This window comes from Mesoplodon densirostris, chromosome 14 (genome assembly GCF_025265405.1).
Source record: "Mesoplodon densirostris isolate mMesDen1 chromosome 14, mMesDen1 primary haplotype, whole genome shotgun sequence".
Lineage (NCBI taxonomy): Eukaryota > Metazoa > Chordata > Mammalia > Artiodactyla > Ziphiidae > Mesoplodon > Mesoplodon densirostris.
In genome coordinates this window covers 45659921-45682936 of record NC_082674.1, presented here as the reverse complement: position 1 = coordinate 45682936, position 23016 = coordinate 45659921, and the positions used below count along the sequence as shown (strand labels likewise).

General features: G+C 47.8%; 1 protein-coding gene across 6 annotated transcripts in view; it reads right to left on the bottom strand.

Annotated features, from left to right (window-relative positions):
• Window positions 1-23016, bottom strand: part of SPTBN1 (spectrin beta, non-erythrocytic 1) — a 197536-nt gene that overhangs the window by 47558 nt on the left and 126962 nt on the right. For all 6 annotated transcript variants that reach the window (XM_060117307.1, XM_060117312.1, XM_060117310.1 and 3 more), the window contains 6 exons: window positions 18736-18887; window positions 9694-9867; window positions 5816-5907; window positions 4497-4577; window positions 4007-4122; window positions 172-284 (listed from right to left, as the gene is read on the bottom strand). In XM_060117307.1, the coding sequence (XP_059973290.1) occupies window positions 172-284; window positions 4007-4122; window positions 4497-4577; window positions 5816-5907; window positions 9694-9867; window positions 18736-18887 (728 nt within the window). The remainder of the gene's footprint in view (window positions 1-171; window positions 285-4006; window positions 4123-4496; window positions 4578-5815; window positions 5908-9693; window positions 9868-18735; window positions 18888-23016) is intronic.

Genomic DNA, 23016 nt, shown 5'->3' with positions numbered 1-23016 from the left:
CCCACCACTCCTGCCTCCTGTTACTCTTTGGGATCGAGAGGCCCACTTCCCTGCCGTGTGGAAAACCTGCCACGAACTCCCAGTAGCTAAACGTCTGAGTGCATGGTGGCGGCACATTAAGATGTGAACCTTAATTACGTCTCACAACTTACAGAAGTGGTATGAGCTTACCTTTCCAATTCGTTTTCCTTCAACAGCCAAGGCCTTCATCTTTGAGAAGTAGTGGTAATAAGTCACCACATAAGTGATAATGGACTTCTCATCAGGGTGGTCCACACTGATATCTGCAACCCAGAGAAGATTCTGTTCAGTACCCTGCTCACGGCACCGCCAACCAGGCAGCAGGAACAACCCGGAACAGCTGCTCAGCACTGCACAGGCCCGTATCTTTTTTTTGGGGCTTAAGAGTTCTGCCATCAATGTGTTAATATAAAGTTAACTAACAGGGATGAAATCACCTCCCTGGCTCTTTTAGTTTATGAACATTCATAAGTGCCTTCTACTGCTATAAGAACATAAAAGTCTTTTTTTTAAAACATCTTTATTGAAGTATAATTGCTTTACAATGGTGTGTTAGTTGCTGCTGTATAACAAAGTGAATCAGCTATACGTATATATATATCCCCATATCTCTTCCCTCTTGCGTCTCCCTCACACCCTCCCTATCCCACCCCTCTAGGTGGACACAAAGCACCGAGCTAATCTCCCTGTGCTATGTGGCTGCTTCCCACTAGCTGTCTATTTTACATTTGGTAGTGTATATATGTCCATGCCACTCTCTCACTTCATCCCAGCTTACCCTTCCCCCTCCCCGTGTCCTCAAGTCCATTCTCTACATCTGTGTCTTTATTCCTGTCCTGCTCCTAGGTTCATCAGAACCATTTTTTTTTAGATTCCATATATATGTGTTAGCATACGATATCTGTTTTTCTCTTTCGGACTTACTTCACTCTGTATGACAGAAGGACATAAAAGTCTTAATAGACAGGATCCTTTCTCTAGAGGATCCCAGGCCACTGAGGTGACAAAATATATACAAAACTACTAAACAGAAATGAAGAACATAGTAAGAATTGAGTCAGATATCTCAGTGATGTGGCTACCACCCAGACACACCACATTCACCTCCCTGCCTCCCCGACCCCTAGGCTGGTCTGTGTTTCTCTGTGGTCCTTATTTCTGCCAGTGGCACCAGAATCTTTCCCGGCCACTAAGTCCATGGACATCTTTATCTCCTTGTTACCCATATATCCAGTTAGTCACCGGCTCTGAGACCTGATGATTCTATTTATGGAATCCTTATTGTCACACTCGGGTCCAGCTCTCACGGTCACATAACCAGACCTGAAGCAGTGGCTTCCTCACTGGGTCTCCCTGCTACTTGATTCACTTTACACACCTTGCCTAGCTGATCTTCCAGAAGCACAGCTGTGAAGCACAGCTTCCTCCCAAGCCCAAATTACTCAGAAGTGCCCTGCAGTCTGAAAAATAAAGTATAAACCCCAAAGGCCTCTACAATTTGCCCTAACTTTCTTTCCCTCCCTCCCTTCCTTCCATCTATCCATCGAGTATTTATCAAGCTTCCTCTAAGTGCCAAGTGCCATTCTAGACATTTCTCATTCTATAGCCTACTGGTTCTTCTAAGGCACTATAGATCTAAACCAAACTGGAGTATTTACCACCCCTCAATTCCCAATATTCCTTCCAGTTACAGCCTCCCTTTGTCTGAAAGGGCCTTCCCCAGCACATCACCTTCTTCCTACCCTTCAGGTCCAGCTCAGAAGCCACCACTCCAACACAGCCATTTCCGATCCCTACAGCTGGAATGACTGTCTCCTCTGTTCCCTAAAGGGCTTTGTTTATCGTTTGCTTTCTGCCAGGTCCTATGATTACTTATGCACATTTCATTAGTCTTACAAGACTGAGTTTCCAAGGCAGGAACCCAGTCTTGGGAAGCCCTGTGTCACCATGCCTCCCCACCTCCTAACGTGCTGTCTATATACAGGGTGGGTGGTCAATAAATATTTATCGAGGGAGGGAGCAAATGAATGAAGGTGGTCCGTCTTTGGGGTATGGCAATGTTGGGAAGTACTCAACTCAGGACAGACGGAGGAGAGCACACACAGATGGCTCTTTGTTGACGCATGGGGCTCTGTTTTCAATGTGCCTCCGCACACGTGCCTTCACTTCTATCCTCCTGGCAGCCCTGTGTGAGGCAGGTTGTTTCTCTTGTTTTAAAGACTTGACTACCAGGGTACAGGGCGGGAAAGCTCCCTGCCCAGAGTCACTGAGGCAGCTGATGGCAGCGGGGGGCCACAGCTACTGTTCCCACCCCAGGGCCCCTGTGGCCAACTCCTGTGTCTGTTTGGCCCCATCAAAGTGGGCCCCGTGGATACAGAATTGTAGGAAGGCCAGGAAAAAATGCCATCCCTGTATGCAATTTTAATAAACATAAAATGTCGACATAACTGGGAAGGAGTGAGCAAGCAAAACCTTTTTTAACTTGTTTACAATTTTATTTTAACTGAAACTCTCTGGGGCACCGGACAACTAATAGCAGCTAAGGACAACTAATAATCAAGATCAAACCCACAGAATAAGTGACATCGACTGCTTTTTTTAGCTCCTTGTCTTCGAATGATCTGGGGAACCTCAATCCCCTTTTTGCAGTGGGTGGTGATTAGAAAGATTAACTAATGAGCAGCTTATTAAATTTCTTTTTGTCATAGTGATTAAAAAAAAAAAAGAAGATTCTTTATCTAAGCACAAAGAGCTCGGGCTCAGGGAGGATGCCTTTCCAGAGTAAGGCAGGGGTTAAGCACAAAGATTTATCACAGTCCAAGGAATTTTAGTTTTGTGTTTATATTGAGAAATCATTTAATGGGCTAGCACAAAGATAATTTTATCTCAGCTTCCTGTAGTGAAACTATCAGTGCATCTGATGCACTGGAAAATAGCAAGACGCCTGCCTGGCAGCCTCCTGACCTTGGTCTGCCCTTGGCGAGTTCAACTTCCTGTTCTATATTTATAAGAACTTTAAACTTTCACTCACATACAGTTTTTTCTCTCTAATGTCTGCTAACAGCTGAGAGGGTCTAAAAAGCTCCAGACCTACAAACAGATCCTCTTACGTTTTCAATGCATCTCGACATCAGAAAACGTTCCTGTGACAGCTCGTGCTAAGACGAAGCCTACAGTTAGGATTTTGGTAAGCAAGGGATTTACAACCTATGGGACTGTCCCACACAGGTCTGCTCCATGTCACCTGCAGTCAGTCTTCAGAGTCCTGCTGCAGGGATCCGCAGAGCAGAGAGGTTGGATCCGTGCAGAGACTGGGCCGCCAAGCAGCCAGCCACCAGGAGGGACTGCGCCTGTTACTCCTGCCACCCACACGTTCCGGGTGCACCTTCCTCACTGAAGCTCTTCGTGCTCAGGAGCAAACACCGCACAGTCTCCTAAGGAGGCCTCTGCCTCCATCTCTACCCAGGCCAGACCACGCTCTTGGCACCGTGGGATGAACATCAGTCAACAAGCATGTACGGAGAGCCTAAGGCAGGTTCTCTTCCTTGAGCACAGAGGTTAAGAAGCTTCAATGACTCCCCACTGCCTGCTGAATAACCTCTAAAGACTGTAACCTGTTGGGCCCCCCACCCACCTTTCCAGTTGTATCTTTCCCAACATCATGCTAACACCACTCCCAATAAACTGTTAGTCCCCAATCACACCTTCCTCTTTCCTGGTTCCTTTGCTCACACAAATCCCTCTACCTGCCACGCCCTCTCCTCTGGCACATGTTTAAATCATACTCATCTTTCAAGGCCTTTTCAGACGTAATCCTTTACACAAATCCTCAAGTAACTCCCACACCAAAATTAAACTCCTCTTCCTTAGATAATTCCCAAAGCACACTGTACAAATTAAACAAACTGACACAAAGCAGATTTTATATTTACCCCTCAGTGCTAGAGATGCCGAGGGTCCCACCTTTTACCCCTGGAGTCCTTACCTTCGGGGTCCAACAGTTTAGTGAGGCCGAGGTGCTGCTCTGCAAGGTTAAATGCGTTCTGCAGATTGTAGTGTGCATTGGATTTCTTTAGCTTGTCAAAATCTATCAGGTCAGGCCTGTGTAGAACAACAGTGGAACACAACGGAAACCGTGGCTTGAAAACATATCGTGTGACCAGTGGGACTCGATTACTACTCCAAAAGTGTCCACTTAGCAGAGTAAAAGCCTACAATATTAGTTAATCATCAAACAGTGAAACCCGATTTTTGAATAAACAACCTCAAAGCTTATGAAGAGAATGGGTGAACTTGTTTCTCTGGTTTGGGAGAATTTACACATTCTCCCTCACCTTCCTCACGGGGAAGGCAGGAACTTCCACCGTGATGCAGCAGCGAGGGCAACGGACATGAGGACTGAAAGTCACAGATCTGCTACACAAGGATGTCAACATTCTACCCCCAAATTGTTAGCATCACCTCTAAGGACTCACCGGTGTTTGTGTATCAGTGCATTGAAGGCCATGCCGTCCCTCCAGCTAGTGGTGAAATTGTGAATGTTGACGTTGGGGTACCTAACAAACACGAGGCACAAGACAAGAGCGACACAATTATCAAACAAAGGTCTGTGCTTTTGCTAAACACAGTGCTTAAAAAAAAAAAGTCTGTAGGCACTGCGGAAATGTCGGGCAGTGAATATCCATAAGGACAATCAAATCAAAGCTAAGATCCGCCTCAACTTCTCCTTGTTGGAAAATAAGAATAAAACACACACCCACATGGCTTTTCTTTCTTGGTAATTTGATCCGTGATCTGCGTCCTCAACTGAAAACACCAGGCTTACTGAGAAAAAAGTGACCACAACTAGATGCCTCTGAGGCCTCCTTGCTTCAGTGGCTTTCCACGCCCCCAGCACAGCTACCAGAACCCTGCAGACACCAAGACCCGAGTTCACACGGCACTCCGGGAGAGGAAGTAGCTGGGATTACCTGTTCAAACACTCAGCCCTCCTTCTTCCTTATCCCACTGAACTGGATGAAGTTTTGTAAGTCTAGTACCTCCCGGAAACACTTCCCTATGTTTGAAACTTACCTGCAGTCAATCAGCTACTCTACACCACATTGATTATTAATAACTTTCTACCTGTGGTTGATTAAAAGTTCATTCCTAACTTGATCCCCTTACTAAGGCTTACACTCTTTATGGTTTCCATAGTTACCACTGACTGATCATGTCCATTACAGTTACATCTGTCCTTCAAGTAGTCCTTACTTGGTGCAAAATTAACCTGGTACAAAACCAATTCTCAATTAGTACCTAGGAGCTCGGACAGTTTCAGTGAGCAATAAGCAAGATGCAATTCTTTAAAAAATATCTTGACTGAAATTTCAATGAAAGAATAAAAGAAAGGGAAACTGAGATAATGTACAAAGACCACCCACCCTTAAGTTTACTGCACAGAGCTTCCCAAAGCAACAGAAATTAAAGAGAGGAGAAAACCCACAACTTTTTACAAATATCATGGATGATATTCTTAAACATGGTTTCAGGGTTTTAAAATTCAAGATTAACTTCTCTCTGGAACTTCCTTAATAAACAGAGGGAAACTGATTGTGCAAATGACAGGTCCAGGATATAAATCAACTCCTGTTCTGAGAGATAGCCGAAATGTCAGTGCATCAACTGCCTGCGAGTCAACAAGACATCTCAATGAAGTGGTGGAAAAGATACTCGTCAACACCTTGTAAGTGATGACTCTGGTAGAATTTAGTCCTGGGAGAAGCAGCCCCTAACCCCCTGAGTTTGTGCTCACCCAGCTGTCTTCATCTGGCACCACAACAGCAATGCATCCTTGGCAGATTTCTTCTCTTTGTTGTCTTCAGTTTCCACGCTGATATCCTGGATCTAAGATTTACAAAGAAATATCAGACCAATAGATGCATTAGCTTCCTAATGAAAGCCACAGAAGAGGTCGGCATATACATAGACTAAACTTTAGATCAACACCTAGCCCTGCAGACTGCCTACTCCAAGGGTCAATGAGAACTGCTTTCTGAAGCCAGGGTTCACTTCTTAGAAACACCAACCAGAACTAGGTTCTCTATTTTGCACAAAGATAAGACTGAAGTGAAGACTAGTTACCTGCCTGACTTCCAAGAACCGATTAGGGGTCATTTCTACCCCCGACATAGCCCATCCTCTCCAACTACAAGCTAGAACCGTGGTTCATACGGTACGCCTTGAACCTCAGCAGACTCTAGAAAAATACTGTTTGTTTTCTCACATCCAAAGATTTTTTTACACCAGGGTGAGTGAGTTCTTCATTGATGAGGACAGTGCGTGCACCATTTCCTGAAAACTGACTCAAACTCTCAGAGAAAGAGTGCCCTTAAATGCTGTGCTTCCATGGTCTGAATGTTTGTCTCCCACACCCTCACCAATTCTTATGTTGAAATCCTAAGCCCCACAGGTGATGGTGTTAAGAGGCAGGGCCTTTGGGAGATGCTTAAGTTACGAGGGTAGAGCCCTCATAAATGGGATTTGTGCCTTATAAAAAAGGCTCCAGAGAGATCCCTAGCGCCTTCCACCATGTGAGGACACAATGAGAAGTATGCAACCTGGAAGAGGGCCCTCACCTGACCATGCTAGCACCCTGATCTCAGACTTACAGCCTCCAGAACCGTAAGCAATAGATCTCTACTGTTTGGAAGCCACCCAATCTGTGGTACTTTGTTTTAGCAGCCTGAACGGACTAAGACAGCCTGTATTCATCAGCTACTCATAGGCCGCTGATTCTCAACAGGACATAGAGCCTGGGCTACTGGCACCAAAGTCAGACTCTCTGGGTCCGAATCCAGGCTCCCCCACCTATTGCGTGTCCTTGGGCGAGTTCCTCGGCTTCCCCTCTGAGGGGTGGCTATCTCAGAGCGCTGCTGCACACTTGAACAAATGCAAAGTACGAAGGGCTGGGCTCTTAGTAAGGATCCATACATGTCAGCTCTTTGGATCACGGGCTGCCTACCAGTTACGTGATTTTAAACAAATGCTCTAAATACCCCTTTGCCTTTAGTTCCTTGATTATAATGATAAAGTGTGGGGTGGAGTCAGCGGAAAGGGTGTTGGCCTCTCTTTCAGCTCTAACCATTCAAAGCTTCCCTGTCCTGGCCCCTGTCAAAGGTCTTTCCATTTAATCTAGAAACACGCCCCAGAATTCTTTTTAAGAGAAAGAGGTAGGAGGAGGATAAAATACATACACATAAGATTAAAAAGTTAGAAACTTTCAACTAGGAAAAACACCTAGAAATTGAAATAATTACACTTCTAAAAAAAATTCTCCATTTTTAACTGTTGTAAGTGAAGTCTGAGCTTGCATAAACTCCAAACTCCAAAGAGTGTGTAAGAATAACCTTCGCTCAAGGAGTAAGACACAGACTCACCAGGAAAGGCAGGTGGAATTTTACACATTAACCCCCGTCAGCTTTCCTATGCCTCAGTGTGAAGGGAATCTTGTTTCCAGACTTGTTCTTTCAGAAACAATATCTACCCTTCTGAAATGAAGACAGCTCCCTGTGTGGACTAGGCAAACTCGACAACTTTCATTCCAGTTTCTCACACCATCTTTTACTCTCTTTTAAGGGAAAGCAGCATAAAACCTGTCTGTCATCATCGGTATTTAATGCACACCTGCTACACACAGCAGGGCAGGCCACATCTTGGGGACTCTGGACACACACACACACACACACGAAATGTAAGACAAGGTTGCACATTCAGGAGCTGGGGAGCGGTGGGGAGAGAGAGAGATCTTTGTAGATACATGGGACGCTTCACAGAGGACGCAGAATGTGAGCTGGGCCTTGGCTGGTGCAGAATCAATACATGTTTGTGGAGCCGGGGATGATTTGATAAAACTGCTGTGGGAGGTGGGGTCATGTCAGACACCAACCCTGCAGGCCATGCAGTGACATCAGCCTCAAAGGAAAGGGAGAAACTACGTATCAGCATTTACAGGTTCAAGCACAGAAAAAGGAAAGCTGGCAGGAAGCTAATTAGTCAATGATGCAACCCAATTCATGCCTAGAATCCTGGAAAGGGTTGTGTGTGCCAGCTCCCGTCATGGGCACAAGACCCGCTCAAGAGAGGCCACTGTCAGTACGCCCTTCCACGCTCTGATTACTACAGGCCAAAGGCAAGAGAAACAGGACTTTTTACTCTACAGAACTGAGGCGATGCTCCAGGAGAGTCCTGTTGGCCTAAGGCCAAGAGCAATAGTTAGTGAATGCAATGGTATTCACTCTGTTTTCAAATCATTCAGGAACTAAATGACAGAAACCTGCAGAAGAGTTCTGTTTGCAAAATAAAGTCACTGATTGTTGCAATTAAATCTCCACTAACGATGTCACCTTCACAGTGGTTCCCAGCCTCAGACCTATTTAATTAGAAGCGCTGGGGCTGGGACCAGGGAACCTGAATGAGTAAACGGCTTTCCCAAGGCAGGTCCAGGCTTAGGAACCCCCCATGCAGGGAGTGTCTCTGTACAGCTCTGGTTTGGTCCCCTACCCCCTCCCTCCTCCCACATACCCAACCAGACCACTAAACTAGAGCTGCCCGATCCTGAGGGAAGCAGAAGGAAAACGATTGGTTAGAGGTTGATTTCAGCGTTTTAGTAAGAATACAAAGAGAGCTATAATTTGATTTCTGACATGGCCCTTTGTTGGTGAGATTTTTATTTACCTAGGGAAAAAAAAAATCAATCAAACTTCATCAAAGGGGCTTAACAGGAAGGGAAGATACAGAGAACACAGCCACGGTGGAGACAGGACTGTTCCGACTTTTGTTTGCAGAGTAACCTGACGCTATGGTAAGAAGTGTTCCCTGAATTTCAGATTTTAAGTGAAAAGCAGGAGCATGAAGCAACAGCCTGGAGAAAGAACCAGTAATTAGGCAGGAGGTGCTTCACAGACAAGAAAGGCTGAGCTCTCTTCCAAGGGGTCAGAATCATGCACAGCAGCCCTGACTGGCTGTGTGATCCCTGGCAAGGCTCCTCCCTTCCCTCATAAAGTGAAGGAACTGGACAAAATGACCTTGAGAGTACCTTCTGGCTTAGAGTATTTCTATACTTAGAACCTTTCGCTCGGGTATAACAAACCCATAAAATCATCATCAATTCAAACAAGCATAAGGCTTTTTTTGCACATCCCCCCTGAAAACTGCTTCCTCACATCCAAAGGAGAAGGAGAAGGTGAAAACAGAGCCCACACATGTGTCATGATCCTAAGAAGCTTCGCCTAAAGATATTCTATGATGCATGCCACAACCTGGCAAAGTTCAAACAGTCCAGTGGTAGTAACCCAGCATCGACCACATCCTTACACTTCTGCTCCTGAAAGCAGGGCAGCAGACACCAGACGTTTACAGTAGGTGTCGGTGAAGTGGTGGGCTGAGACGCAGCCCAGAAACCCTCTTATTTGCCAGGAGAGTCAAGGTTTTCAGGGGCTGGCAGAACTGAGGGAGGATATGGTTAGCTGCCACATGCCTACAGGGCAGCCAATGTGACCTGCCGCTCTGCACACCTGACTCCGAGACGACATTTCAACCTGGTCTTCCTGGTCCCTCTGGAATGGGGAGGCCAGTTTCACAGGGATGCTCCTACCCAGGAGGGAGGCCGAATGGCCGGGCCAAGTCCCTTACCTGGAAGCGCAGGATGATGGTCCAGATAAGGCCGAGGGTCAGCCGGTGGTTCCCATCCACGATGTCGTGGGACCCCATGTTCTCAAGATGGACTCTCTGCTCCTTCAGGAACTGAAGGGCCTTGTCCACGTTCTCCAGACAGTGGATGCGCATTCGTCCCTTGGTGGGTTTAGGCTAAAACAGATGAGCAGAAGGTGGAAACAGATCATCCAAGAGGGCAGAAACCAGCTCAGAACTACAGCCCAGAAAGTGCACACGTGCCCATTCATGCAGCGCTTTCCGACCCATACCAAAACGCTAAAAAAAGTGCTCATTCAGTCCAAGGACAGAGTTTATCTAACAGCCTTAGAAAAGTTTACTTAAGGGATGGTAACCGATCACTCCTCAGAGGTTTTTGTTTAATCATGGAAGCGACACAATTTACAAATGAGCACAGAAGCTGGAAGCTTAGAGAAAAAGGAACCCAATTTTCATAAAGAATTTCAGAGCTACTACTGCCATCCCTATCATTTTTGCAGATGCACCGCGAAACACCTCTGAGGATTTTCTGGCTGCTTTAAACGTAAAAACAGGTTTGCCACCTGCTGGTTCGGGTTGTTTCCCAAGGTTGGCTCAAAATGAAAAAGGGGGGGACACTCCACCAAATCAGCGGAATTTTCAAGTGCTGGTTTTGTGAGGATGATGGAGGGGGGTTGAGTAAAAGGGTGTGACTTACTGCAAAGAAAGGATAAAGTAAGAAAAATAAGAGAGTAGTCTAATTTGACTACCTCAAATGTCTATTCCTTTTAATCAGTTATATCAAAATCAAAAAAAGGTGTTTTCAACGTGAGCATTTTAAATAAACAAAGCAATAGGTAAAGATACACACACACACACACACACTCGAAATTTTCAACGGGTCTCTATCATCTCCTGTGTCAAGAACAAGCTCATGCCTCCATCGCCCGCCTCCATCCTTCCCACCCTCCTCTCTATCGCCCGTTACTCCCGCTTCTAGCTGAGGGTGCACCTCAGGCTGATCTCATTACTCCACAAAGCTGCCACCAGGTTGCCCACACCCCCCTGGCCAGAAGATGAACCTGGCCTGGCTGCCATCCTACCTCCTCAGCCAACTCATTGTACCCCACCCACCTTTCAAGGTTCAGGTCAAGGCACATCTTTCCTTCTAGGAGTCATTTCCAACCATTCCAGTTCTCACAGGTCTCCCCTTCCCCTGCAAACCTATACATCTGTGGTCTCTGTCTGGACCACAGAGTTCAGGAAGTAATCACATATCTTATATTTTTGCTGTTATTTCGTATGAGTTGTTCTTATTACTTCCAACTTGACTACTGGCTTGAGAGCAGGGATAATGCTTTATATTCCTGCTCTATTCTCGGTGGCCTCTGGTTTGGTTCAGAGCCCAAGGCCTACATGGAGTGACCTGAACGCCCACAGATGGACTGGGCAACGGTGTGTGCTATAAGTCGGCCTCACAGAGGAAAGGCAGCCAGGTGCGCAGCAACCTGGGCACACGCAGGTGTGGGCGACAGCTAGTCCTACAGTAAGGTCTTGCCTGCTTCCCACTTTACCCGCTGTAGCTGAGATCCTCAGTTAAGTGCTAGATGGAAAACATACAAAGAGAAGATAACTTGGCTAACAAGTGACCACTTTAAGTACTCAGTCTCAGATTATGTTATTTTTTTTCTTGACTTTCTCTTCTACAAGAAACGACTGGCACGCATACAGGAATGTGCCTTGACCCCGAGGAAGTAAGATTATGGCCAGAGGCCTCGCCACAAGTGGCAGAGCTTTTCAAATAACAGCAATGGAAAAAGTCACGCTTTTCACGCTCCAGTTGGCCCTCCGCACCCGCGGCATCGAGGGAAGTCTGCGTTATGAGTCTACTTACAACCTCCCACCACCCCCTGCAAAAAGGCATCGTCTCTCAGAAACGTCACAACTAATACATTTCAGGTATGTCAGAAATGCTAGGATTTGTTATTCATGTTAGGTCAAGTGATAACATTACATCAAAATCAAGCAATATGGCGAGGTAAGGAAAAGGCCAGATATTTAAAACAGAAAGCGGTGGACTCCATCTAAGACTCCGTGAGCGACTGTGTAGACACAGTCTGAGGCTGACACTGGAGCCCCCTTCTTCCAAGGCGCGCCCAGCAGCCTCCTCCCGTGGGTCCCCTCCTAACAGGGGAGATGGCCCTGATGGAGGGGTGTGCCCAGAGCCCTCGGGGGAGAAGTCCCCGGACTCGGCACCTGGTTCTCGCGGGCCAGCTTTCGGTTCTTCTCATTTTCTCTGGATCAGCGGTCATTTCTTGAGGTTGGCAAAGTGACCACCCACAGTGGTTCCTTGTTCTTCTCGTGTCCAGGTGGCTCCTGCTGAAACTCTGTTCAAAGTTGAGGGGTGGGGATTAACTGCCTCTAAGGAAGCACGTGAATTCTGGGGCAGGGGCTCCTGATATTTCTCATTACTCTACAGAGGCCTCTTCCTCTCATCTCTTTAGTGCCTGTGCCCTGACCAGCAAGCCTGTGACCATACAGCGTGTGTCAGGCACCATATGCCCAGGACCGCAGAGCAACAGGGATGGAAGCGCTCTCCTAATGGCAGCAGGTACCTGCGAGGCCAGAAAAGGTTATGTCTTAACTGAGTGTGAGAGGAATAGTGTGGGTGGAATTAGAATTGGTAAAGTTCATTCGAGTACCAGGACCCACAAAAGAGAGGCCACCCCAGTGGCTCGGCCCACGTCACAAACCTAAGTCAGACTGCCCTTGAGGGAAACAGCTGTCAAGGAGCCCCAACACACACCCATCACAGTCCTCCAGCTCACCTCACCCCAGAAAACAGGACCCGCTCGCCTCCTAAGGAAACCTCCAACCTCCTAGCCAGTCACGCCCTGTTCCCATGCTGCCCCTTTTCTAACCTCTGGAAACCTGCTCTCGCCCCAAATCCCTAGGGAAGCATGCTCCACCACTCGTGAGGCACTGCACTCCTCTGTCCACGGACTGTGTCCCCTTGGACAAAGGACATCAAACTCTTTACTAAATTGTTTAGTTCTGTCATCTGACAGAAGGGCCTGAGCACCAGGAGAACAAGGAATAGGCTGGGGGCTGCCAGGACCTTCCCAGGTTGCAGCAGGCATAACTCTGCAGTTGGTCCTTTTGGACTTTATCTTGAAAAACTCAACTTCAAACGCACGTGAGACACTGCTCAAGCCTCTGTTCTCTCGTTACAAAATCCCAGCCGACTGAGTGTTCGTTTCCACGTGAGTAGGGGGTGCAAGGGTGTGGGAGGGGGAGGGCTGCAAGAGGGGTCCAAACGCTTTCCTGCAGGCTGGAAAAGCCCAACGCCACGTGGCAGGGACACCGTGCTGATGCTGACTGGCCATGCCAGGTGGGATCTGAGGGTGGTTCACCCCAGACCTGGACACAACGTAAGTCCCCTCCAGCACCAGCCATCAGAAACACTCGTGCATGGGAACACAAAGGAAGGGGAACTAAAATAAAAACGGCAGAGAAACATCTCTGGGTAGATGATCAGACTTCTTCAAATGGTTAAAAAACAAACCTCACCAATTTCCAAAAGTCAGAGGAAATGGAAAACTTTCAGGAGACACCCTCACCCCACTTGGGTTTTTTTTTGCAATTCTCCCAAAAATCAAACCAAGATTCGGGGGGATGATACTCTCTGCTCTTCTCCCCCTGAAGTTTTTCTATTTTTAATTTTCCTACTGCTCCTGGCCTTTATATCTTTTAAAACATAAAACATGAACATACTTTTGTTGGGCAATTCAGTGTAGAAGATGATGTTAATGTTAAAATGCCCACATTTAAGTTACAATTTCCCCACTTTCTAGCAAATCAGTGCCTTACTTCTCAAATGTCTGTTTATCCGTAACATGGGGATAATATGAATAATTATCTCAAAGGGCCGCTACATAAATGAAATGGTGAACTAATGATTATGGTGTTCTCAAACCCGCAAAGTGTGTCTACCAACAGGGGTGCCTCAAGGATTTTCCTCCCAACGATTCTACTTAAAAGAGGGGGCTCCCCCTCTCCATGCCACTTGGGCTTCAAACTGTTTAGAAATAACACACCTCTCTGTTAGACAACAGGAAATGTTCAGGGTCTAGATAGAGCTCTCCCACTGAGAGGCAGAGAGGTTGGTATACGTCAGCTGAAAGGCAAATTTAATACCAGAAGGGAATGTGCCCCCAAATAATGGTAATGATATTACTCTTCTAATCCTGACACCCCAAATTAAACTCTGGACGGAAATAAAAGGAAAAGGTGGTAGAGAAAACTTATGACTGGCTGGTGCCTGGAGGGAGGGGAGATAGGACGAGAGAGCGGAGAAGTTGTGAAAACACCCAAACCTCAACACTTAAGGACTCTAGATACAGTAAGACCTCTGACTCAGAGCTTACTAGGAAACAAGGCTGGGAAGCACGATTTACAGAGATATTTTAAATATTACTATTATGCTGTGCAGCTAGTGATTCAAACTAGGCTAAATGGTGTGCAGTGAACGTTGCTTCATTGCCTCACTATACCTCTCTCTCTCTCTGTTTTTCAAACACTTTGCCACATTTCATCTCAACTGAAGCTCACTCATCTTCGGTGGCATATTAACCCCTTTTTAAGCCAAAAGAATAAACCAGACGTGGCGTGATTAGATGATGTACGGGTAGCACAATGAGGGGGAGTAAGAATCAAGACTAAAACTCAAGAATACCAACTCCTGAAACTCATGTTGTGTCTGCTTCAGAGAGGGCTTCTCAAGTGTTTTAAGGCACGGTACCTGGGCAAGTTTAGGGGGCAATCGTTACAGGGAATTTATTTTAGAAGGGTTAATGATTGCACAGAACTATGTACACTGAAACACACTGGGTCACATAAACGGCAAAACTCCCAAGATCTAAAAATTCTTAGCTGCCATTTCCTGTGCCACTATGTTAACCTCTCTGTTAGGTGGTTTACATTTAATCCTCACACTAACACTGCACAGCAATAATTATTATTATTCTTGTCATTTTGCAGATGAGAACATGCTGGTTTAGAGGGGTGAGGTGATGGCGCACGGCTGGCTGGTGTGCGGTGAGCCGGGATTCCAGAGCGCGCCCTCTTCATGCTACACCGGGAACCAAGGGCAGTACACACACATGTCTACGTGAAAGGAAATTACGAGGCTCCGTTCCCATCTGGCAGACAGTTTTCCCTTTTTTTTAAAAGAGCTATTTTTATTTTACTCAACTTCCATCTTCTCAAGAGGAAGAAGAGATAACAATGGAGTGAACTGAACACAGTGCAACTGGGGGAGGGGTGCATCGCTCAGGGATAAACACAAGCCTCGCCCCAAGAGTGGCTCGCTCTGCCAAGAAAAGGAACCTTCCCTGTCTCGTCTCCATTAATTATTGTCACGTTCCTAGTGCGACACAGGTCCGTTCCCACGGCAACATGCGCATTTCTGTCCTCTGTGTCCTTTCTGATGGGGCAGTTTGAGATGCCACTTAGGAGGCAAGGATCAATACCAGACTCGCGTGCAACTCAAGCAAGGGGGGCTCTGCAGGCATGGGCTCCTCTGAGGAAATGCCAATTTTTACGGATCCTCCTTCAAATCAATCTAACAAGTGTCCCTGCTCTTCCGCACCAGGGCCTGTGGGCCTGTGTTTTGTGGGTGCTTTTCCTGTTTCCCCTTCCCAAGATCCCTTCTGTCCCTTCTAGTCCCAAATCTTTATCAACCACAGCTCTCACCCATCTGGGCCTTACTCCAGACCCATCTTCTTTCCAACTCCAAAGGAGGAGTGGGAATTACAGGGCTAACTAACCAACCTCCAGAAACTGACAATATAATCCTGATTGCTTATTAGAGCAGCTAGTCCAAGCCCTGCCCCTGAGAAGCGGTGTGGTCCTGGGCAAATTTGCCAAGTGGGCCCAAGGCTCACGGGTCTAGTTGCTCTGTGGCATGTGGGATCTTCCTGGACCGGGGCACGAACCCGCGTCCCCTGCATCGGCAGGCGGGCTCTCAACCACTGCACTACCAGGGAAGCCCCGGTCTATATTCTTTATGGAACTTTAAAGCAAGACATTTATGAACTTATAGTACACGGTAATTTCAGAGTAACACATTGGAAAGGAAAGGTTTTCTTTGTCATCAACCCAATCCCAATTAGCAGCAGCTTCCGGGCTCAGCCAAAGAGTTTACTCACTGCTCCAGGACCTGACATACCTTGCGGCAGAGAGAGCAACGACTTCCGGACACAGATCCCGCCCAAGTCAGGACCAGACGTGAGGATTCCTGCCCTCTCATGTTCTCCAGTGCATTGGAATCAAGTGCCTTGATAACCCAAAATGCCTACCCAAAACATGCTCAAATCTAACTCAAATTTTATTAAGCCGAAATGCAGGGTGGGGTTAGGGTAGAATGCTCTGGATCATTAAGCTAATGTATTTCTTTGAACTTCACTCAGTAAAAATAAGACAAATTTTCCCCTCTGTAAAGAGGGATGAGCTGGCTCCAAGAATCTATTAATAAAATAAATTTAGATACTACAGTCTCTCAAACATTTATCTACTACCTACTGTCAAGCTGGTGGTAAATGCTGGCGCTGAAATGCCGATGGAGACATGGCTCCAGATGGAGTGCAAATGTTTATGTGACCCAGGGCTTTGGATCACTGGTGCAGAAAGCCCAGCGCTGACTGAACGTTATCTGATGATACAACCATTTGGCTGTGGACATTAATTTACCCAGGACTGGAAGCTCTAGCAACCTCATTCGCTTTGGAATCTGAAGATGCAAGAATCCTTTGGGGCAAGCCCTCATGGATGGATGTCCTCTCCTGCAGGGAGGGTCTCTAACGTTGAGTCCCTGGCAGCCTCTGCAGCCAACAGCAGAGTGTGGTCTGTGTCCCTTCCAGAAGGCTCCACGAACCAAATAAACCACGGGGCCAAAGAGGCCAAAAATCTCCAGTACAAATGAACAAGAGCTGTAGCTCACTCTATCTATGGTAACCTTACTTTTGGAATAAGAAGATTAATCAGACTATAGTCACGAGTTGGCTGTGAGGAAAGGATAATAAAAGAAGTCAAGGCTCTTGGGGTTTTACAAAGTGGTAAGTCACGGCTAAACACAACTTCTGCCACTGACTGCCTGAGAGGATGGAGATGGCAGCCCTCTCACGTTTCTCCATCTCTACTCTCCCAGGCCTCTGGGTCACGGCAAAAAAAAAAAAAAAAAAAAATATATATATATATATATATATATATATATAGACCGCTGGCAGCAAATAAACAGAGGAGTGGGAGGTATCTGCAAACAACCAAGAATTATGCTTTGCTGGTTGCTTTTTTACTCCCTAATGTTTTTGCTGCCCTTTCCAGAATAAAGGGCAAAGGGTCTGATCCCGTTTATTATGTGGACATTATCAAGGACCCAATCTTCTTGGTATGAAAGAATTATGGACCTTCCAGGGTGAACAGTTTACTCCCCACAGCCCTGAAGACGGGACCCTGTTGGGACAAAAATTAATGTTCAAACTAAGTTCTAGTTTCAGGTGACCTTTAATGATTTTTTTTTTAGCTACTTTCAAAACATCATTCAAAAAAAAATCAATAGACAATCATACTAGGTTAAACATTAAAAGGGAAAAAAATGTGGGGCGGTTGAGAAAGTCTGGTTACCAAAATTGTATTTAAAGATGAATATCACAATAATTCTGGCCTAGACTCACGTCAAAAAACAAACCAAAATGACTGGCCCTCCCCATGTGGACCCACTGCTCCTACTTCCGCCTTACAAACCGCCTTCAGGAAAGCATCATGGTCATGGAGGCAGGAGCCTCCTTTGTTTATCCAGTGTGTCTAGCGTGACCCACAACCTCTCAAGAAAACGAGGCAACAAAACGTGCACGCTCAGGGAACAAAGAGCATGTGGACAAAAGGCACCGAGGATGAGACGGGGCTTCACTGTCTCTTAGAGGAGCCTAGGCTGTTCTTGAACGGAGGGGCAGGGAAAGGGAAACCTGACTGCTCTTACCCAGGCTCAAAGGGGCCATTCTGTCTGTGGGCTAATGACAGGACAGGGTACAACCGCAGCCCCTTGCCTGTGGTCAGAGGTGTGTGGGTCGGTCTGCATGCAGACCCACTGTGGCTGTCAAGTTACAGGGTGGAGCTCGAGTTAAAAGTAAGGCTTTCTGGCAGCCCTGCCAACCACCAGCATCATGTTTTCCTGGTGATGTCACTGCAGATGTGGGCTCGATCCCTGGGCGTCAGCCTGCCTTTGGCTGGGCCCCCACCAGCACCTATGGAACTGCCTGTGCTCTGGCAGAAGACAGCACCCATTTCCACACCAAGGCGAGACAAAACCTGTTGGGTCAGTTACAATGACTGGTTTAAGATTCCTCAGTTTAAGGTCCAGAGACAGAAGTCACATCAGAGACGGCCATGGCCGCGCTGGGATGGGGAGGACAGTGTCACTGGGCCGACAACTCCCCTGCCCAAAAAGGCTCGGGGGAGTTCATCAAAGCTCCAGGTTTCCAAGGAGACACAGCACCAGCCTCTCCCTCCACCCTCAGAACAAAAAGTGTTCACAGAAGAAACCAAAAAAACACCAGGGACCACTGAATTCAATTCCTTCCACCTTAAAACAGCAGCTCAGATTTTCCAGAGAATCAGTAAGACACAAATTTAAAATTATTCCGTGATCTCAAGGAATACAGGTACATCCTGGAGCCAGCACCCAAGGCTGGCCCTTAAATTTCCAGCACCGTGCCCTGTTTAACAGGGGACATCAGCCAAGACCTTTCTGACCAAAGGTAGTAACCTTGCAAATAACCAGAGTGAAGCCACTTCATTACAGTTCAAGAAAATCACCCAGACTCAGAATGCCAGTCACCGTGGAGCTTTCCCCAAGCGTACTCATCTCACTTATCAGGAGTCTCCTCCTCAAAAATATCAACCATTAACTGCAGACAAGTCCACACTTGATTTTTCAAAAAAACGTTTTCCCACCTACAGGGCACCACACTTCACATCCCCTCTTACCAGTCTCTCTCCGGAGAGGACCTCCAGCAGCTTGATGAGCATCCGTCCATCCCGAAGGTCAGTGTACAGGTCCGTGATGCGGCAGGACACCCGGGCGAGGTGGGAGTTGACCCACTTGGTGAAGGTCTTCTTCTGCACGGCTTCACGTTCATCTGCAAGCAGAGGAGAGCTCGCTTTACCACCAACCACAGCCTGGGCAGTGGTGGGTGTGTGCCAGCGGGGGCATGAGACCCTGGCCCAAGGAAGAAGAGCAAAACTCAACTGTAATGAACCTTAGCTCCTCTAAATCACGGTCAACAACTCAGGAATAGAGGAACCATACAATTCCTGAACATTGGAGCCCCTAAGCATAACCACCAGCAGAGCATCCTTTGCTGACACTCATCTCATTTCCTCCCACCTCTGCTGAAGAGGCAACACGACAGAGAAGGTCATGGTGGGGTCCTCTGCAGCCCTGCCGGACAGTATAATACTTGACTGGTAAAGTTTCTAACGTGGGTGTCAGCTATTATTCCTCCCCAGTGTGGGGGAGGCACACAGTACACAGAAGGACGTGGGGCAGAAGAGCTCAGGAGACAGCCAGAAATTGCTTCCCTCAGGTACAAAGGATCAGGCAACACCTGACGAGATCAATTCACTCATGACCTTGATCTGCAATGACCGTTTCACCTGCTGAGTGGGATGTTCAGTGAACAGCAGAGAAAATGGTGGGCAACGTGGCAGAGTACAAGGAGACCTGGCCAGGCACTGGGAGAGCAGGGCCTGGGCCCGAGGCTGAGGTTTCGTCAAAAGTGTGCTGAGACACTGGGCTCAGTGTCCCCTTCCATAAAGTGAGTGGACGACTATCATCTCCAAACTTCAACCATTCCTTGAAAAGGCAACTGCTGGTTTATGGTCCAAAGTGGGGTAGCTGCACATCTAAATCATCCAGGAAACAGTAATAAGTTTTTCAAGCCTCAGTGATCAAGTTCTGTCCAATTCAAAGCACAAAACTCTAGACACACATGCCTAGAACTGGCCCTTCACATTTCATACAAATAGGCTTCCCATCTTCTTGCCTCTGCAGAATGTTCTAAATGCAGGCTGTTGAAGATCTTCGACAGGGATCCACAGAATGTGCCCTGGACCCACCGACTCACACTCCCTGACAGTTCTCTACTGAGCTACCCTTTGGTCACATACTCACCCCACTTCCAGTTCCATCAGCATAAATCTGTCCTAAAAGGACCCAAGACTTCCTCCTTTCAGTGTTAGGCCCAAACCCACCAAGATGTTTATGAACCAATCTACAAAAAAGGGAACAGACTCCAACAACTTTTTGTGTATTTCAGCATCACTGAGTGACAGCTAAAAAGCCACCCTTGCTGATGGGGCACAAACTTGGTGGCCTGGGTGCACTGGGTTCCCAGGCTGGCCAGGGTATCCTGGGAATGTCTGCCTGGAAGGCTCTGCTGAGGCCTCTACCCATCACAGGGAGGGAATGAGGCAGAGGCAACAAGAGATGAGCCCTTACTGCTGCCAACCTGGCAGGTGAGGCCACCGGGCCACCTGCCAAGATAGTCGCCCACCTTCGAAGCCAGCAGCTCCTCCTGGCCCAGCCTTCCCCTGAGGGAACAGCCCACCAGAGGGAAAGGGGGCCTTGCCTCGCAACAAAGGCCAACTGAAAGCAAGGGATCAGAAAGGACAGGATGGGGGGAACAAGGAAAAAGGCAGTGAGGGGCACAGTGCAGACTGAAAAAGGAACTGCACCAATAACATCATGACCGGTCGCAGAGAAAAGATCCCATGCATTATTCATCACACAATCATCATGATGGACGGTAACTTTATGACAGCGACACAGAAGCTGTATTTTTTGGCTGAAGGTTGGCTGTTTTGAAAGAGCAGGTCCAGAGCAGAGTACACAGACACATGAAGCTTCTCCTAGGGACATGTCACAGATGGCAAGTAACTCGAGGTTCAGGTGCATTTAGGGACAACTATTTTTTTCTAAATTATAATATCTTTTATGTGCTACACAGTTGGAAATGTCTTCAATAAAGCCCTTGATGGGTATCCTAGGTTGTTATTAAAGGGTCTGGGGCTCCAAATCACTACCACACCCAGCCTATCACGGGAACAAGGTCAAAATGAAAACCTGCTTGGATTAAGTTATTTCTAAATAAACAAGTACCAAATGTGTCCCCAGCCAACTGTCACTGCTTCGGGGGAATCTCACATTACAGAAACACCCCCGGCTTCTTTCAGGTTCTGAATTAACAGGTTCCTTTATGAGGAGATTCGAGGATCTCCTCCTAAAGACAGTGCGCTCCCACAGCACCCTGTCCTGAAGAGCTGGAGGCTAACTCCAACCCTCGTCCCCATGAAGACGCAAGCAAACAAAGAGGTCATGGGCAGAGCAGAGGGAACTGAGTGGAAATAGGACAGGCTGAGGATCTGTGAGGGGACGGCTCCCCAAGGCTGCTGGGGTCCTCAGAACCTCCTGGATGAAAGGAGGAAAGAAGAGAAGGAAGAGAAGTTCAAAACTAAAATTAAACAGAAGGAATGAGAGCTTGCTCTCCTGCTTCCCAGCTCTCTACTCTGCCCCGGGCCTCAGGAGCAGGCTCCAGGTAGCGTGAGCATCCTAGAAAAATCATGGAGGGCTCAAGTTCCTCGGGCTTACTGGAAAAGGCATGGAAGATTCCATCCAGGGACTGGACCAGAATCAACACCCTTACGACACACAAGGGGCAGGAAACGGGGCTCAGCCGAGAGACACAAAGCCCAGCCAACTCAATGTGTCCTCTTACAATGGAGCACTTGGTGAACAACAAACACTTTTGAAACCGGAAGGAGGGAAAGGGAGGGAAAAAACCTACCCAGCGGGCCAGCTGAGGATGAGGCTGCCTGTCCTTGGGGACCCTGTCCTTTGTTCCACCCTTCCTGGGAAGGCGCAATGACATCACCCCTGCACTCCCAACCTGGTGAGGCCAGGCCAGACGCCTGCCCGAGGAGCTGGAGGCTTGACGCAGACAATGGAAGACAGTCCAGAGGCGTGTTCCCAACTTCAAGCTGCTGTCACTGTGCCCGAGCTATGTGAGGAGGCGGTGGGAGCAGCAGAGGGCAGAGCGCCCACTTCTAGTTCTACAAGTATGAGCAGCTCTGGGAGCCCTTACGAGCTCCACTTGATCGGGTTATTTAGACCAGTGGTTCCCAACTGGGGGCAATTCTGCTCCCCAGGAGACACTGGGCAATGTCTGGAGACATTTTTTTTTTTTTTTTTTTTTGCGGTACGAGGGCCTCTCACTGCTGTGGCCTCTCGCGTTGTGGAGCGCAGGCTCAGCGGCCATGGCTCACGGGCCCAGCCGCTCCGCGGCATGTGTGATCTTACCGGACCGGGGCACGAACCCATGTCCCCTGCATCGGCAGGCGGACTCTCAACCACTGCGCCACCAGGGAAGCCCTGGAGACATTTTTGATTGATTGTCACAAGTGGGGGGCAGGTGCCACTGGCACATAGTGCGTAGGAGCCAGGGATGCTGCTAAACACCCAACAGCGCAAAGGGTGGCCCCTACAACAAAGGGTTATCCAGCCCCGAATGTCAGCAGTGCCCGAGCTGGGTTGAGAAACCCTGGTTGAGACATTCTGGGCTTACACCAACTGGAGTTGACGTCAGGACACCCGAGTTGGGGTACTGTTCATTCATTACTCCCTATGCCTGCATCAAAGGCTTTTTGATCCAGATGGTGTGCTTGTGGGCTGATGGCAGCAGAAACTCCCTGCCCTCAGGCCCACTCAATTCCACAAAGAGCTGGCTCCTTCCTTGCAAGGCAGAAGGACAACCTCAGCGGTGGGCTCGGTTTGGGTCAGTGTGACACGGGCATTTCTGTCCCCCGTGCCATTTCTGTCCTCCTTTTCCCTTTCAGGGCCTTGTAGTGCTGTTAATCAAGCCAAAGCATGCCCGCATCTCCTCCTGAGAATTCACGTGAATGAGCCTGATGCTGTGGCAGGTTCCCACCCGTCTCTGCCCCAAACTCAGCAGTGGTGCCTCCAAGGAACAGGGGCCCCACAGCTGCTCCCTGTGCGTACCCTTCAGCTGTACTTGCCCCTCTCCCCCACGTGATACTTATGTGGAGGGACCCACCTGAAGCTTGCTCTGGCATCCAACACGAGGACGTCAAGGTGCCCGGCGTGTTGTAACTCTCATACCTTGGTTCCCTCTCCCTTTCCCCAGCAAAGCAGCCCTTTCAACAACTCAAACTGTTCAAGAAACTTAACAGGGATCATGGAATCATATCATC